This window comes from Acanthisitta chloris, unplaced genomic scaffold (genome assembly GCF_000695815.1).
Source record: "Acanthisitta chloris isolate BGI_N310 unplaced genomic scaffold, ASM69581v1 scaffold12175, whole genome shotgun sequence".
NCBI classification, from domain to species: Eukaryota; Metazoa; Chordata; class Aves; order Passeriformes; family Acanthisittidae; genus Acanthisitta; species Acanthisitta chloris.
Window position 1 is genome coordinate 38,585 of NW_008675398.1, and position 16,976 is coordinate 55,560.

The following is a 16,976-nucleotide window of genomic DNA, read 5'->3' on the forward strand; positions in this document are numbered from 1 at the left end:
GTGATAGACAGATTCTTTCCCAAAAGCATCATATGTAATTTCTCTTCTCCATGTAAAGGGCATACTTTCTACAACTTATCTGAAGGTCAAGGACTTTGGATGCAAAAAAGCTTCCTGTTGAAACAAAAAAAGTCCTCCACAAACCAAAAACCACCACAACAACAAAATGTTCATCCCATGAACAGCCTCATCTCTCCCTCAACATTATCTGTAACCAAACTGCCATGGGAGCAAGCTCCATACTGACAGGGAACCACGATACAGCTCCTCTTGTCCACACTACAAAGGAATCTACCAGTGCCAATTCACCCCATCTCAATTTTACTTTGCTGTAACATCCACTTCTAAGCCATGAGTTGCTGGCATGCCTGAAGAAGTAAAACTAAGTTCAATCAGGAATACATGCAAAACATTTTTCCACCAAGACAAATAATTCCAGGAAGGATTATCAGAAACAGTTACCAAAAGACTTTCAACAACTAACACCAGTTGGAGTTTTGGGGCATTTATTTAAATCAACTCAGGTTCTGAGGAAAACAGGACTCTAAGGCCAATGCTGAGAAACCGGAGTGTATTTAAACTCACGTGTTTAGAAAAGCCCTGAAGGTTTCTGGGTTTGCAACAGACAGAGCTTCAGCTGCTCAACTCAGCTCTGGCTCAAAAAGAACTTCAGCAAGAACCTTACAGCCCAAAAATGTCCTGATAACAGCAGCACAGCATCCCTGACTGGGAGCAGAAAACTTCCCAGACTGTCTGCTGGGACAAATGGCAATCACACTGCCCAGTTTCCAGACTTAAAACAGAAATGCTCTGACTTTGGAAAGGAGAAACATTTGAACTTTATTGTTTTCTGTGTTTTTCCAGGCATTTTTTCCCCATCCAGTTTCTCCTTGGAGTAGTTTCTGGATGACAAAGGAAGAATCAGGTCTTTCCTAACTCCAAAAGCACAGAGAAACTTCTATTTTTGCCACATTTTCTAATGAGGCAGCATCTTTTTCCTGATTCGAGTCCTTTATTTAAGACAGAAATCCTATGTTTGCTTGCACAAATGCATTTTTTTAGATCAAAGAAGCTGATTTAAATATAAGCAAATAAATCAAATAAATTGAGACAGTGTGAAGCAAGAAAAACAACACCAAAACCACAACCCTTAAAAAAATACCTTGCACAGCAGTGGGGAGGCTTCCCTGTTGAAGTACTTACCCAGCATGGTGTAGAGGTTACTCAGGATACGAGCAGGCTGCACTCGGAGAGGCTGGATATCAGCAATGCTCTGAACATTGATTCCACGGTCTTGCAAGAGATTCTTAATGTGATTAGATTCTGCCAAAACAGTTACTGCATAACAGAAATCAAAAACACAAGTAAGAACCAATGTTCTAAGCTTTTTAGTTGACTGTCTCTACTGTCACCTCTTAACTAAAGCATTTAGTTCACTAAAAATGCACAAAGGCCTCACTTCTTTCTTAATTTATGAGCCTGTGAGATCAAAAGGGATTGCCAGAGCACATCAGAAAGATGATTCTCTACTCACTATTTCTTGCCATTCCTGTCCAATTTGAACTGTAGAGTAATTCAAATTGGAAGGGTCCTCATGAGGTCTCAACACAAACCTCCTGCTCAAAGCAGGGTCAGACCTGCTGTAGTTAGAGCAGGTACTCTGGGACTTTATCATTTTCTTCTGATTTCTTTCAGTACCACTAGTTTGGCTCACACAGTTTCTTTTAGCCAACAGGGCTTTTCCCTCCATAGAACTAGGGGAAGCATGACTTTGTTGTTTTAACGGAGCAGAAAATAACAACACGGCTAAGTCACTGGGGAACAACTGCTGTAACTTGCATAGCAATAATCGTTTTGAGGCCATAAAATGTCAGAGACTGGGGAAATATTGCAAACAGTTGTCAAAGAATACTAGAAATAAGCAAGCACTTCTATTTCCACTGGAAATTAAGCCCTTCAGAATAACAAAATCCCACCCCAATGAGACACCAGCACGGAAGAAACAAGCACCAACCCATGTCACAGTATCATTGACAAAGGCTGCTCCTGATAAAGGACCTGGCTGCTCTTTCAGAGTGGCACAGGCCCTTGAAAAGACTAATCACATTGTGTTTGCCCTCTACTTGATTTTCTGGTTTTGGCTGTTCCTGCACTAACTAAAGAGGGCACTCCCTGCAGCAGCCAAAAGCTAGCTGTAAGTGTGACTGCCTTACTTCTGTGTACAGACATCCTTAGCACTCAGTGCGCTCTGGGTCCACTGAGAAGGGACTACACAGAAGCCTAATTAAAATGATACATCTCCCGTCAGTTCTGCTTTTTTGTTCTAGAATCCTTTTTGCTACAAGACTAAGTTTGCCACTCTCCAGTCCTTGACAAGTTTTCAGGTTTAGCACACTTCTTATAAAAAAAAATTTGTCAAAATTTTATCTTCCCTCCTGGAAAAAGGCAGCTAGGCAAAAAACCCTTTCTCCTCACAGTATCATCAAACATCTGTGTCTCAAGCGAAAATCCACATTCCTTTTAAACTTATCTTTCTTCTCTCCTGTACATGAGGACTTTATCACCATAATTCAACTCACCAAGAACGTTCAAAAAACTCCCTCACCTTGTACCACAACATCAGGTTTAAATCCGGTGGAAAATCTCCTGTTTAAGGGATCAATTTCACCTGCAGCAAGAAATCCCTAGAATAAACACAAAACAAAGAAGAAAGAAAGGAAACAATCAGAATTTAAGCAAAAAGGCTTCTGATATCTAGAATAAATCTTAACCAATTTTCCTATTTTTTCAGGACATCAGGACTTCAAACCTGGTTTATCTATCCTGCCCACTAAGTAGTACATACAATAAAAACAATGGTTGCAATATTTTTTGGAACAATGGACACAAACTTTGCACTGTGACTTCCTATTTTAGAGTTGTAGCAAGTGACATAATTTTTCTATGCCAGTGCTGCTTTTTCTTAGCTCCACAGAGATATTCTGTAGTTCCTGTAACTAGTCTAATACAAGACAACTCGGTAGATAGGCTATGCCACAAAGTAAGGCATAGTCTAGTGGAGCTGAAACAGCACAGAATAGTACAAAATCCTGGTTCTGGAACAGCCAAGTCAGCCTGGGCATACTCCTCTATCCTAACCATATATCCAGATCATCTGACAACTTACTCAGTTTGATTAGAAACAGACAATTGGATGTCTATATACAAAACCAAAAAAGAGCTCCTGAAAGCTCCAAGTTGTCCTTTCATGGTCCATGTACATGTTTCTACTGAAAACACATTGTCCCTCACCTGTCAGTCACATTGTACATAAAGCCCAAATAACCTCGAACAAAATTACATAAAAGCTTATGTACCATACAAGAAACAATTACCTCTGCTAACAGGCAGCTCAGGACATACAAAGACTGGCCCCAAAGATGAGGCAACTTTCCCACTGGGATACGATCCACTGAGTGAGGATTTTCATACTCCTCATCCACCTAAAAACAAATACATAAGCAAGAACAATTATCCTCAAGTTATGAAGAACAAATAGATAACATGTAATTACTTGAAAACATATGGTCTATTATCTACCCTTCCTAACCTGCCATTATTACTGACATAGAGATCTCTTGGTTTTCCTCTTAAGGCTGCACATTTTCTGGGACAAGAACTCTGCTTCCTTTTTGTACTCTGCCCCACCCTTCAAAGCTGGAGGAGGAAAGGGGACTTTGCATTGCAATTGCAGCTTTAGTGTTAGCTCTTCCTCTTTCTTCACACCAGGCCTTTGGTGCCTTTCCTCTGGGCTGCTCATAGGTAACCAGGTGTTTGCTTTCCAACACCTTCCAAGATGACACTTGAACTTCACTGATGTCTCCCTAGGTTTCTGAAGTAAAGGTGCTTTCCGTAAATTAAGGCTATTCCACCTTTCCTGTGTTAACAAGGATGGTCAGTGGAAGAATTAAGAGTAGATTTACTAATTCAGAAAAACTGCAGTGGTTTTGCAGTATACAGATCTACTAAGGGCAGGGAAAAAAACCCCTCAGGATCACATCTTTACATAGGCATTTTATATTTTTTATAGACAGACAAAATCTACCCTGTTTATTTGGCATGTTTGTCAGATCATTATTATTGTATCAAAATTCACAAGAAGGCTGTGAACTCCTACATACTTGTTCCCACTAGGAAGGCAATTCAGTTTCCACCTCAGATCTGTGAACAAGACATCAGCTGTTGGCTGACCAACTAAGACCAACGCAGGAGGCTCCACACCCTTAGAGACTGAGGGCTGAGAAGTCTGGAGTGGGAGAAGGAGTTGGCAGGGAGGGATACAAAAGCAAATAGCATGGAAGAGCATTTAAGTTCATCTGAATTTCTCTGTCATGGTGGAAGAATCAGATAAACAGTAACAGCAAAGATGAGATGGAAAGAAAATACCCAAACGAAACAAACAAAAAACCCAGTCCAAACCCTAATCCATCTGAAACCTGTTTCTGTCTCAGGTACAAGCTCTGAAAAAGATCAGCACAATCAACTCACTAGAGAGGCAGGGCAGTCTGTGCTTTATTTCTTCTCTGAGCTTCAGTTCCTAAGTCAGTATCAACACTTCTTAAATATATGTCTTGCTATAAGGATGTAAAATTTTAGATCTGCTGTAGTATTTCCACAGGCACACAGATTTCCAAGAAAGAAATGTGACCACTTGAAGCCTAAAGTTCAACATTTCTCAGCAGGAGCTCTGAGGGGTCTCTTACTTTTTTAAACCATGTGCAGTACTCTTTTTTTATTGCTGATTTAGATTTATCAGATACAGGAAAAACTATAAAACTGACATTCCTCTTGATATCTGTACTTTGCATACTGAAGTGGAAGCTGCATTTTCACAATACCTTTTCTGGAGGGACTGCATACAGCTCAGGCATTAGCACTAATCCGTTCTTCTCTCTAATAAGTATTCCTTCCAGAGCCTCTCTATACTCTTGAACCTGGAAATATTTTTAAAAGAGAATGAGAATTCACATTACAGTCAGCAAAACTGAAGCAATAAAGTTAGTTTTAATACTTTCTAACAATACTTTTCTGTTGAAAGCTCATATATTAAAAAAAATTTTAAAAAGGGTTGGGGGGTATCATGACTTGCTGATGGAAGAACAGGGCACAAAATATCAGAGACCGTTCCAGGATCTCAGTATTATCAGCCTCAGAATCATGAACACTCATCTTTATCTGTAACACACCACTGCAGTACAAAAAGAAGTCACTAGAACAAATCCTACATGAAATTTGCAATGGATGACAATGCAGTGCCAATACCCATAAGAGTGTAAGGTGCATAAATTGTTAGCTTTCTGTCATGCACATTTGTCTATGACTTACTGAATTCTGCTTTGCAGGACTGGGAAATCAGTTTCCCCTTCACTGATTTGCTTAAAAATTTGTTCCATGGAAAGCTTAAAAGAGATTTAAACTGTTTAAAAATATCTAAGTTCACTGAACAGAAAATCCTCTTCTTTTGTTGTTAGACAAGACGTTATGAACACAAGTAGCAGACGGATAGAAAACAAAGAACATGCAATATATTTTCTTTTTACTGGATCCCTTATTTTGTTCCATTTCTCTAACTATCCCATTCCAAGGTTTTACTTTGAGCGAAACTGTTAAGCACTACCAGCACCTACTTCTGAAATCCTATTTCTGCCATTATTCTCAAGTACAGTGGACCATGCAAAGTAAGGCACCTGCAGGCTCACATTATAGTACACTGACATTTTCAGCATCCTGTCCTTCTCTGCAATTTTTGAGTCCTAAGGGATGCTTATTTTTCTAACAATTGCTGCCACTGCAACCACTTGTTTCCAGCAGTAATTGGGGAAGACTAGACATTCACCTGAGAGTCTCAGTGACTCATTCAGCTAGGTTTAGACAGTGGAAACCAGAAACAATTGCCCTGACAATGCCCCAGCACAGCCTAGCTACACACCAGACAACCAGGTACATACTGTCCTAGATAATCCAACTAAATTCCAGGGACTGCTTCATGAAGTTGTATTTTATTGGCAGGACTGAAGTCTCAGAAAGCTTTCTCATTTTCCCCCTCATGAAATAATGCCATTTCTCCCTCCAGCATACTATTTTTACTGTGTTCAGAAGAGAATTTTACATTTCTAGGGTCAGTAAGTATTTCACTTGATTTACAGTATCTGATGCAGAGAGAAGCCTTTTTGGTCTGAACGTCTCCATTTTGTTTCTGATGCCATTTTATTTTTTAAGAGGTTTAGCAATCTCCTGTCCCTCTGTACACTAGGTGATTTAAAATCACATGTATTTTTATTTCTTTCAAGCCACCAATCTACAGAAGTCCTGGTATGAATACATTTAGTCCTGACTACTTGTCACTCTGTAACTTACCAAACACTCTTCCAGGTGCCACCATAACCTTTGGAGGGCTGCAATAAATTTAGCTCCCCTGACCACTGGATGCTTGACACAGTAATGGCATAAAGTGATTTATGGAACTAGTTAATTGAAATGGCTCCTCATAGGCCAACCCCAAATCTCTCTGAATGCACAAAAGGGCTGAAAGTACTATGAATCTTGTACTCAGCAGGCAAGCCACAGAGGTCAGGGGAGAAAGAAGCCTGTCTCATCCTGAAGTAATTGTGAAAGGGACATTAAGTTTGGTGATAAGACAAAACTAGGCAAACAAACCCTGTTCAGCCCAGTTTTAGCACACCACCTAACAGAACCACTCAACTTGGTAGAGAGTGTGCACCACACTGCTGTCTTTATCATGTCATGAACTCCCCAGGAAGGTGAGACTGGCTGAAGACTATTCTATCCTCTAATGAAGCAATCCAACTAACACCCGAAATTAACATGGAACAAAGTTACAAAATACTGTGGGTAAATGGTTCTGTATTTCCATTGAAAGCAATTTCTTCTTTCCTCACCTGAATTTTGTCCTCATTAAATATTCCATCAATTAGGAAGTATGTCCAGAATACTGGCCACTCACATTCAATATTCTCAAAGAGCTTGAGCTCAGCAGGATCATAGTGCAGCCTGCTTGGATCCTAAAAAAACCAACCAAACAAAAAAACACCACACTCATTTAGTCATGGTGCTAAATCAGTCACTCATGTCCCAGTCATAATGGCAGCCTATTTTACATAAGTAATTAAAACCTAGAAACCAATAAACCCACCAGAAGTAGTTTCCATGCAGTCTCTTGACTTCTTTCTTACATTCAGACTCAAACTAATTTAATGGTTCCCTAGAAAAACTGACCTTTCCTAGTCTCAGAATCTAAGTGTCACCCAAATAATCTTGGCTCTGCCTCAGTTCAAAGGTATTTTGTGATGCTTCAGGGATACTGCTTCCACTTAGACACCATAAGTATATCTAAAGGTTAATTCATAATCCTGTAATAAATTAAGTTCTGTCCTTAATATATGGTTTTCAAACCCTTAGCTTCCTTCAGATGTGGGTCATTTCTAGGGTGGATACCTGGATTTACCTCCAAATCCACTAAGATGTCTTAACAATGCTGGACATGTAAATAAGACAAAACAAATCTATGAAGAAGAGATTAAATCCTAATGCCTACTGAAAATATACAGCAGAAATACCTCTCTGGGTGTCTTGTAACCATCTCGGAGAAAGCGACAGCAGCCATAGCGGCCCTGTAAAACAGACAAAATTACAGAAAATTTCACATACTGTTCTTCCTCACAGAATAACATGAGCATAAAAGTATGTGCTGAATTTTAAGGGTCACTTAGGTACTACTGACCCTTGTTTAATTAGGATTTTTGGTTAAGAAAGAGCTTCTGCTTCTCTTTTTCTGGGAAAACAAAAAGAAGGGAAATCCTTACCTGCAATTTGGATATGATTTCACTCTTGGTTACGTTAACAAGGTTTAGATCCTCCACTGCAAAAGCTGGGTAAGAAATAATAGAGAGAAGGCCAGCATCTATCTCCTTTGACGTGGATGCCCTTGGCAACATGGAGTACAGAATAGACTGAGCAAAACAAGCACAGAAGAGAGGAATGTCAAATAGTTTACCTACATCAAAAGACTATGTCAATTGCAAAAGGAACAGACTATGCTATTTGCAAACTGACAGAGAACTCTCTGCAGTTATTTTTAACTGAGTTAGAATGAGAATGCTTCACACCACTCAAGTTTCACATGATATACTAGAAACAGGGTGAACAGCCTAGCCTGAAGCCATCCTTATTACCTTAAATTCTCGGTTCAGATAATCAATATTTCATTTAAAACAAAAAGGGAGAGGGTGTTAGGTTTTCCCTTAGCAAAGCAAAGATCAGACTGATTTTTACCTGACAATGTTCTACTTCGTCAGGAAGAACATGAATCACTGATTTGTGTCCTCCATGAGCTCCAAAAAGATCTAGTTCATCAATTGCTTCCAAAGCAGCCTTAAAAAAGAAAAAAAATTCAAATCACAACCCAAACTCATTAAATATACAAATATACACTGTAGCACCTGTGCTTATCCTCTGAAGGAAACCACATTTAGACAGAAGTTTGCTCCACAGACATTTTTGCAACTTTAAGGGAAGCTTGACAATATTACTGAAAAAGTTAATATTTCTGTCTTTCCACTAGTAGGATAAGGACTGATGTGCTGGTGATCCTTCCTACAATCTAAAGGCAGTGCAAAACAATGGGGTGTTGGGCTTCCACTGAGGTATCATCTAAATATTTTTCTCTCTAAATTACTTGTGAATAATGTATTAGACTGATATTCTGCTGTTTTCCAGAACTTACATGTGACTTAATCTTGCCATGAAAACATCATATATAATACCAGGGCTGGAGAATTAAGAAAGAGGTATAGAAAACCAGAGGCCACTTTATGAGACTGCACCTTACTCAAGCTATCAGATTCCTAGTTCAATGAATCTGACAACCTTCTTGCAATCCCTGAAACAACTGTGCTGAGGTCCTTCAATGAGAGACATTATCACAAAGACTTTACACTAAAAAGTACTCACACCCAAACAAAAATTCTTATACAATCAGTTAACTATAGCAGTGGCCAAGAAGGCTATGGAAAGGAAGCCACAGGTTTGCCAGAGCCCTACAGCATGACAGAACAGCCACGAAGGAGGTGTCAGGAAGACAATCTCACTTTGGCCATCCCAACGGAGCTCGCGTTCAGTTCAGGGATGCCCTGGTTTGTCTTATCACCACGTTCCCAAATTCCATAATCCTGCAACAACAACATAAAAAAAATAAATCAAAAGAATTGGCATGATTATATATAAAACCAATGTTTTCACCCTTGCCCCACAACAAATCCAGACCTCTGATGTAAATAGTGTATTATTTGCCTTAAAAAAAATAAAATAGGAAAGGTAAAGGGGAAGAGGGGAAGTGGGGAAAAGGGGAAGGTGGGAAACTCTTCAAAACGATCCCCCTCGTACAAGAGGATCCAGGACACAGTCATGAATAGCTGCCTTCGCAGAACACACAAAGCCCTTTATCCATCCCCATTCCTGTTTCTCCCTGTGCCCTTCAACTCATCACTTTCCAGAATGTTTGGTAACATCTGGCTCTTTTTAGAAAGGCCCATAACATTTTAACGAGACATCAGGAAATATTATTGTCAATACCAAACCCCTATTATTATGATAAAACAAGTATGCCTCACCCACACAGCAGTAAATCCTTCACAGCCCTCCCAGTATCTCCACAGATGCTGCTCACAATGCAAACTACTGACAGGTTCTGGTACCTTCTCATGGAGAAAAGGAGCCCCTGTTTTCTCTCTCCATCACTAATTAGTTTTCCACCCACACCTGAGAAGTGTTCAGATTATTTACATATAAATAACTACTTACAGCAACTTTGTAGGCAGCTTCTATGTAAAAAACAAGATTCTGAATGAAGGTAACTTCATCAAGGGTGAAGATAATACGCAATCCTGAATAAAAGAAGAGATTGCATCAGAACTGAAATACTCTTCAGTGACATTCATGCTTTTGTTTATTTCCCACCAACTACTGCCCACTGAAATAAGTTAGCAGCAATTACCTACAGGTCTCTGAGGCTAGTTACTACTTTGTGAAACGTTTTAAATGAAAGCTGGAACAGCAAACGACCGCAACAAAAGGCAAAAATATCTTCTGCCTACCTGATGCAGTCATCTGTGCCAAGAAGAGCAGGTAAAGGGAAGTTGCATCCACTTGTAGATGCCCCCACTGGTCATCCCCAACCACCGTGGCACAAGTTGCAGAGTTATACTTGGCATGTAGGCAGTCTTTGGTACTCTGTGTGCGTTTGAACTTCTCTACCTTATCTACCTGAAAAACACCACAAATCTCAAATCTGAAACACTTTGAAAGAAATTCTCCAAACTATTTAAAAATTAACAGCTTTTCTTGGGTGAGGGGAAACTTGAAGTCCTAAATCCTGTTACATCACTTCAGCGTGTTTTAATTGATCAGAGTTCTTAAACAACTGGCTTTAGATTCCAGTTAAACTCACATCTCTACAGGAAAAAATAAGATGAAATTACCTTGTTGAGCTCAGATACAAATTACATGTGTGTATCTTGGTGAAAATCAGTTTGCAAAGACAAAACTCTGATTTGCTACAAGCACAATCTCAAATAAGTGCAAGCAAGATCAGAGTTTTGCTCAAGACTTTTACGACTCCCCACACCACCATCTACACACATGCACAGAAAGTCACCTTACAGAAGACACAAGAAATACATGCTTCATTGAAATGCTTTGTAAATACAACATGTACTAATTCAACTCAAACCTATGACAATACCTGTCTCATCATGCATTGCAGGAGTCCTCGCATCAGCTTCACAACGTTCTGCAGGAACAAAACAAAGCAGTGACACCTCCATATGGTCAGCCCCATCAGCTATTGTAAACAACATTCAAGACTAAAAAGTTCACACTCTCTACTAACATCCTGCCAAAGGCAAAAAAATGCTTATGTGCCTGAAATGCTTTGATTGCCTTTTATTTCTTTTAAATATACTAATGAAATTTTATTCCTACATCCTTATCTAGCAGAACAAATTTTTTTCCCAAAGGCTCTCTCTAAACGGTGGAACAACTCTCTGTGTTCCTTCTACACAGCTAAGGAAATAAGAGGAATACTGTGTCTTGTAAAAGTAAAAATAATAATGATTTTTAGAGTGACAGATCCAGGGAAGACTGGTAGGTGACTACAAAACTTTGACAGGACCAGAAGACCTGTAGAGCTTCTTCCACTCCTTATTCAGTACAACAGAAAGCAGATGACTAGTGTAAAAAAAGGGCCTTAAGTGTGAATGTAGAGAAGTGCAAGATTTTGCCTTAAATAAAGAAATCTTCCCCATCTTTTTACCCTGAAATGATACCTTCAAAATACATTCATGCAAACTGAGTCAAGGTTATTCTGTCACCATAGATCTCCCTGGCTTGAGCAAGACATGTCAGCCAAATATTTACCCAGCGACTTCAAAACAACAGCAGGACACTGACACCAACACTCCCTCACTTCCTATTTAACCCACCTCTACACTCTCACTTCTGATAACCACTTTCCCAGGTACAGATTATAGAAATTAACTTACCCCCCCCTTCCAATTCTCCAGCACAAGTCTTATCAGTTTGGAGACCATTACCTTGTTCAACCAAACACATCTATACACTATGTATGACCTCTGTGAGTTGACACAAGTGCACATTCCAAAGCCTGCAACTTTAAATGGCAAGCTTCTCCTTATGGGGAAGAATGGCCTAGCTGATAAATTGCTACTACATGATCCAAGAACCTAGGCTTGATTTTCAGCTTCAGGTTTAATCAGAGAGAGGCTGGTAAATCTGGGCACAAAATCTCTCAGAAGTTTAATTTTCAACAATTGCCAGCTGAAGCAAGTTTGACTCCTAGATGCCTTTCTTTTGTTTGTATTTTAAATTGTTAGCCTCTCTACCATCCAGTTCCCCAAATCCTGCTTGCTGGAAGGTTGTCAGGGATACTATGCACCACATGCTGCATGGATGTTGCTGTCATTGAAAAAAGACATGTACTTCAAGTTGGGAAAACCATGCCAGATCTAGACACAGCAGCGATGTGAACACACTCTTCAGAAACACTACCATATGAAAAAAACAAACAGTGTAACTGGTATATGCCAAACTCTGACATACCTGCTCGAGCTCGTAGGCTTTGGCCTTATCCTCGTCCCGGTCCGCGTTCTTCCGATAGGCCATCCCCAGCCCCCACACAGCCAGGATGCTGTAGATGTTGTCCCGTACCCAGGCATCTTTATGGTCTGTACCAGCTGAAAGCAGCCCTGTAACTGGATTCTGACCACAGCAGAAGGAATAAAGAACAAACATTACTACCTGAAGTCCCACCTATTCAGAAGCACCATTTGTATTCTGCATTAAAGGGCAACAAAACAAAGATGATTTCACACCAATTGCACACTGTGGCTGCTCACAATTCCACAACAGAAGTGAGATCCCATCTTTCTTTCCCAAACTCGCACATGTGAAATGCAGGATTTATCTGAACACTTCAGGATGTAAAACTTACAGCATCCAGCTGGGAATCCTCATCCACACAGGATGACTAGCTAAGCCACTGAGTGAAATTTGAAATACATTGAGGGAACAGGAATTTAAATGTTATGCATTTGTGAGAAAAAGAGGGTACTGAATGGATGTTAGAAATTGAGTCTGTACTGAGTTAATGTAAGAAACTGAGTCTGGAATACATTCTTCCCTGTACAACTGGTCTGTGGCATAATCTTGAGGAAGCAAAAAAGCACTACTTATCTTCCAGGAGATTAAAATAATATTTCTATCTATCTGCCTGCTGCGTTTATGACAGCTAAATGAATGCATGCAAAGCCTTTTTACATCTTCTGTCAAAAATGTTGAGAAAGACAAATTTTCAAGGTGTTGCAAAGCAGCACTGTCTGAAAAGCAGCACACTGAGTAGTCTCCTGCATCCCAAATATCCATTCAACTTTTCACTGCATCATTAGTTCCCATCACTTCAGTATCCTTTAACTTTTAAGGCAGTCTTTCTCAGCTGTATGTTTTTCACGAACAAAAAAATGAAGCAAAGAGGCAAAAGGTCGATAGAGCTTTCAACCAAATCAAGCCTTTACAGAAAATTTCAGAGAACGAAGACCAGTTGCCAGGACTGGTGTGACAAGAGGCAAAATTGCAATAATAAAGATTAGTAAAATTTAAACGAATACATACACCAATTTTCCATTTCTCCCACACACTGGTTCACTCAACTCCTTCCACAATTGTTTTTAAGAAAGCTGGTTTGATGGGGAGGAGCCTCAGTTACAACACCCTGGGTTTTGCATGCGACAACTGAGCACCACAGAGGTGACAGACTGACAGACATATCGGGCACAGTCAGCCCTATTGTTACTGTTTAAATGCAGCAATGTCTAGTGGCTCACTGAGAGTAGAAATGCAGTTCTGCTGAAACAGTCCCTCCCCAGCATGGTCTTCACAAACCCAGCAACACCTGAAGAACCCCCTACTCACCTGTCTGATGGGAAAGCAGCACATGTGAAACCAAGGAGTAACAGAAGAACAAGCTAACAAAGAAAGTAAACCCCAGGCCCAGTTCAGCACTGTGCCCACACGACAAAATCCAGTATGTCAAAAGGCAAACCACATATTCCCAGCGTTTTTAGAGAGCACTTTGTTTCCCCCTGCCCATGTAGGACAACAAATGCCTATGTACCTGCAGCCCTGGCTTGACAGAGATCACCCTGCTGGCTGAAAAAATGAGCCTTTTAGTTTATTTCCCCCCACTCTCCATGCTGGGCTGGCTGCCTGTTGAAAAATAAAAACATTGTTGGGTACCAAAATGGAAACCCCAGAAAAATGGCCCACACAAGACTTTAAAAGACTCCCGGGGAGGGACCTGCCTACCTTCAAGAGGCTATATTAAATACTTTAACAACTATCACTGTTTCAGCACCTTGAATCCCTCTACAAGTGGGGCACACTGGGGTTGGCTCTCATGGACTGAGAACACATTAATGTCCTTTGTCATGCACATTGAGAATGTCAGCAGAACAATATAATACACTAATTAATATTCTAAGTGGTTTTGTTTTGGCTATTTTAGAAAGTGTTTCCTCTTAAAAACTATGCTTATTTTCTTCTGTTACCTGCTGACACCATGTGAAAACTACAACCTTACAAGGTGCTAAAGAACCCAAAGAAATAGTGAGTGCACTTAATCCCACAGATCTCAAAGAGATTTTAGCTCAACTAGTACTTCAAAGCATTATGTCTATGCAGTGATCACTAATTGGACTAGCAGGTCTCATCCCACAAATCACACTGCACATACAGACCCATGAAGCAGAGATTTACCAGCATCCATGGGCTGTCAGCTGAGAGCACTGCAAGAGAAAGCTGACTTCTGGACTGACTTTAAACTGTTACATCATGCCCAACCCTATTTTTAAATCTATCTGTCAATATGGAGACAAAAAAAATATTAATGTGTAATAAGCAGCTGAGAACATTCTTTTGGTGGTGCTCTTCAGTGTCTGCTCTGCTACAGCACTGAAGCATCCCTCTGTGCCCTGTTCCTGGGGGCACATGCAGCAGACATCCCCCACCAGCAGACAGGAGCTTGGTCTTAGTGTCCTTGTACAACCTTTAACAAGATCCTAACTATCACTGTGCATGCTGCAGGGACTGACTGGCAGAAAGCAACATCTGCAAAACAGGAGTTTGCTACTGACCCAATCCTGCAAGGTATCACACATACAAAACTGCCAACCCTGATGTGGGGTCTGGACCAGTATTTGAACACGTGTGCCTGGTAGCATGTATGTTCTGAATTAAAAATGGCCTCTAAAATCACATTGATTTAGAGTGATTGGGATGAACACAAAAGCAACTGCTGCTCCTGAGAAACCTGACCTCTGACGTGTTAAACACCTCCTTATCAAAGCAAACTGTTCTGAGAACACTACATGTTCTCCCTGCTGTGTGTTACTGCCTTCCGTCAGAGCACATCAGCTGATGTGCCAGGTCTGCTCTCTGGCAGCCTGTGGATGTGAGGTACAAGGTCAGTCACACATCACCCCTGTGCTGGGCGGGGACATCTGAGAAGCATTTGAAATGCCTTCTGTCTGCTATGCCAGGTTGCAAACTGAAAGCTAAAATCCCCCTCCCTGGCTCAAGGAGGCACCAGCAGGAGTGAAGCAGCAGCTCAGCCCATCCAGCCATAGACTATTCTGCTCCCAAGCATGACAGGACTGCATGTGGCCCAAAGACAACCACCCTAACTTGCCCAAGTAAGCACTGCATCTCTTCCCCCAGCTGGGCACAACATTTTCATTCTATTACAGTGAAAAAACATAGAGTATAAATACAGGGAAAAAATGCCTAGAAACATGCCTTGAGCATCTCTCTGAGCCCTCTGCCTTGCTGCTAGTCTGTGCCTTGCTTTCCATGCACAGAAGAAAACTTTTTCATCTCCTTCCCCCACCTCTGAGCTTCCCAGACATTGAGTCCTTAGTGGAAAAGGCCAGTCATGAACAATCATCCGAGCACTGTAAACAGCAATTACAAAATTCTGGGTCACCAATATAAACTCCCATATTACCATTTTGTTACACTTTTTACTATTGTTAAATATTGATATCATTAAGGCACAGCTTTCATGGGGCATGTTTGAGCTCTGGATCTCAGAGGCTCCACCTCTCCTCTAATGGAGGCTGTTACCAGCATCTTCATCTTACAAACACAGAAATCAAGGCAGGCACTGGAAGCCAAAGTAACTTACCCAAGGGCATCCTGCAGTCAAAACGCAGAGACAGGAGCAAAACTCTAAGCATCTCCTGCATCCCAGCACAATTATCTTCTCACACCACTTTTATAATGTTCTTGATGTTCTTGAATTTGTTTAAAAATTTATTTACAAAATTCAAGAGGGTTTTTTGTTTGTTTACAAACGCAAAAGTTTACAATAGCAGTACACAAACAGTAATTCACAGGTGTCTGGACCCTGTGCCCACAACAACAGTCAGTGACAAATCTCCTACTGATCTAAGCAGATTTGGGTCCCAACCTCTTATTTCACTGATTTTCAGCTTCTTGCAAGCCAGCAACGAGATGTATTTGGTAACTGATTTGTGAAAAAAAAATCCCAGTTGTTCTCATCTTTATACACTGGCCTGTTTGAACCCAAGCACAGCTGCGAGTGCTCAGTGCCCGCCTGGGTGAAGCAAGCACGTGAAACAGAGAGCACAACTCTGACCAAACCCCAGAGGTTCTCCCAACCATCCCTGGGTTGCAGTTTTTCCCAGCCATCCCCGCTATCTTCTTTCCCTGCTCACGTGCAGGCAGCCCAGCCCGGCGAGCCCGAGCCGAGCAGGGGTTAGCACAGGGAGAAGGGCCTGGAATCTCCGGGACGTGCCCTGCAGCACACACGTGCCGCGGGGAGCACACGGAGCCCCGCGCTGGCCGCACATCACCGTGATGTGCTGGCACGCACGGCTCAAAGGTCCTGCTCCTGTCGTGGGCATGTGTGTGTGCACATATATACACGTGTATGTGAACGTGCACACATGTATATGTGTATATATATATATATATACACACACACACGTATGTGTATGTGCACACATATATAAACACACACGTATGTGTATGTGCACACATATATAAACACACACGTATGCATATGTGCACATATATACACACATGTATGTGTATGTGCACGCGTATGTGAATATATACGTGTGTACGTACATGTCCACATAAATAAGCACATATAAACATATATACAGTGTGCAGCGGGTGGGGGTGTATCCTACGGCCACGCACCCATTCTATACACTGTGTTATCTTTCCCAGGCGTTTTCCAAGGCGCGTTCCGGCACTCAGGGCTCTCCGCGCCCCTGGCCGCGCGGGGCGGCCCGGGAGGAAGCAGCGCGCGCTGGGGCGGT

General features: G+C 41.2%; 1 protein-coding gene across 1 annotated transcript in view; it reads right to left on the minus strand.

Moving 5' to 3' along the window:
- PHKA2 (phosphorylase kinase, alpha 2 (liver)) overlaps positions 1 to 12,330 on the minus strand; it is a 34,142-nt gene extending 21,812 nt beyond the window's left edge. The window contains exons 1-13 of the mRNA XM_009075734.1: positions 12,175 to 12,330; positions 10,799 to 10,846; positions 10,152 to 10,320; positions 9,859 to 9,941; positions 9,147 to 9,227; positions 8,332 to 8,430; positions 7,863 to 8,009; positions 7,617 to 7,670; positions 6,939 to 7,061; positions 4,878 to 4,973; positions 3,375 to 3,482; positions 2,606 to 2,684; positions 1,204 to 1,338 (exon numbers count right to left, since the gene is read on the minus strand). Of these exons, the coding sequence (XP_009073982.1) occupies positions 1,204 to 1,338; positions 2,606 to 2,684; positions 3,375 to 3,482; positions 4,878 to 4,973; positions 6,939 to 7,061; positions 7,617 to 7,670; positions 7,863 to 8,009; positions 8,332 to 8,430; positions 9,147 to 9,227; positions 9,859 to 9,941; positions 10,152 to 10,320; positions 10,799 to 10,846; positions 12,175 to 12,237 (1,285 nt within the window). The 5' untranslated portion in view covers positions 12,238 to 12,330. The remainder of the gene's footprint in view (positions 1 to 1,203; positions 1,339 to 2,605; positions 2,685 to 3,374; positions 3,483 to 4,877; positions 4,974 to 6,938; positions 7,062 to 7,616; positions 7,671 to 7,862; positions 8,010 to 8,331; positions 8,431 to 9,146; positions 9,228 to 9,858; positions 9,942 to 10,151; positions 10,321 to 10,798; positions 10,847 to 12,174) is intronic.
- Between the last annotated feature and the right edge of the window lie 4,646 nt (positions 12,331 to 16,976).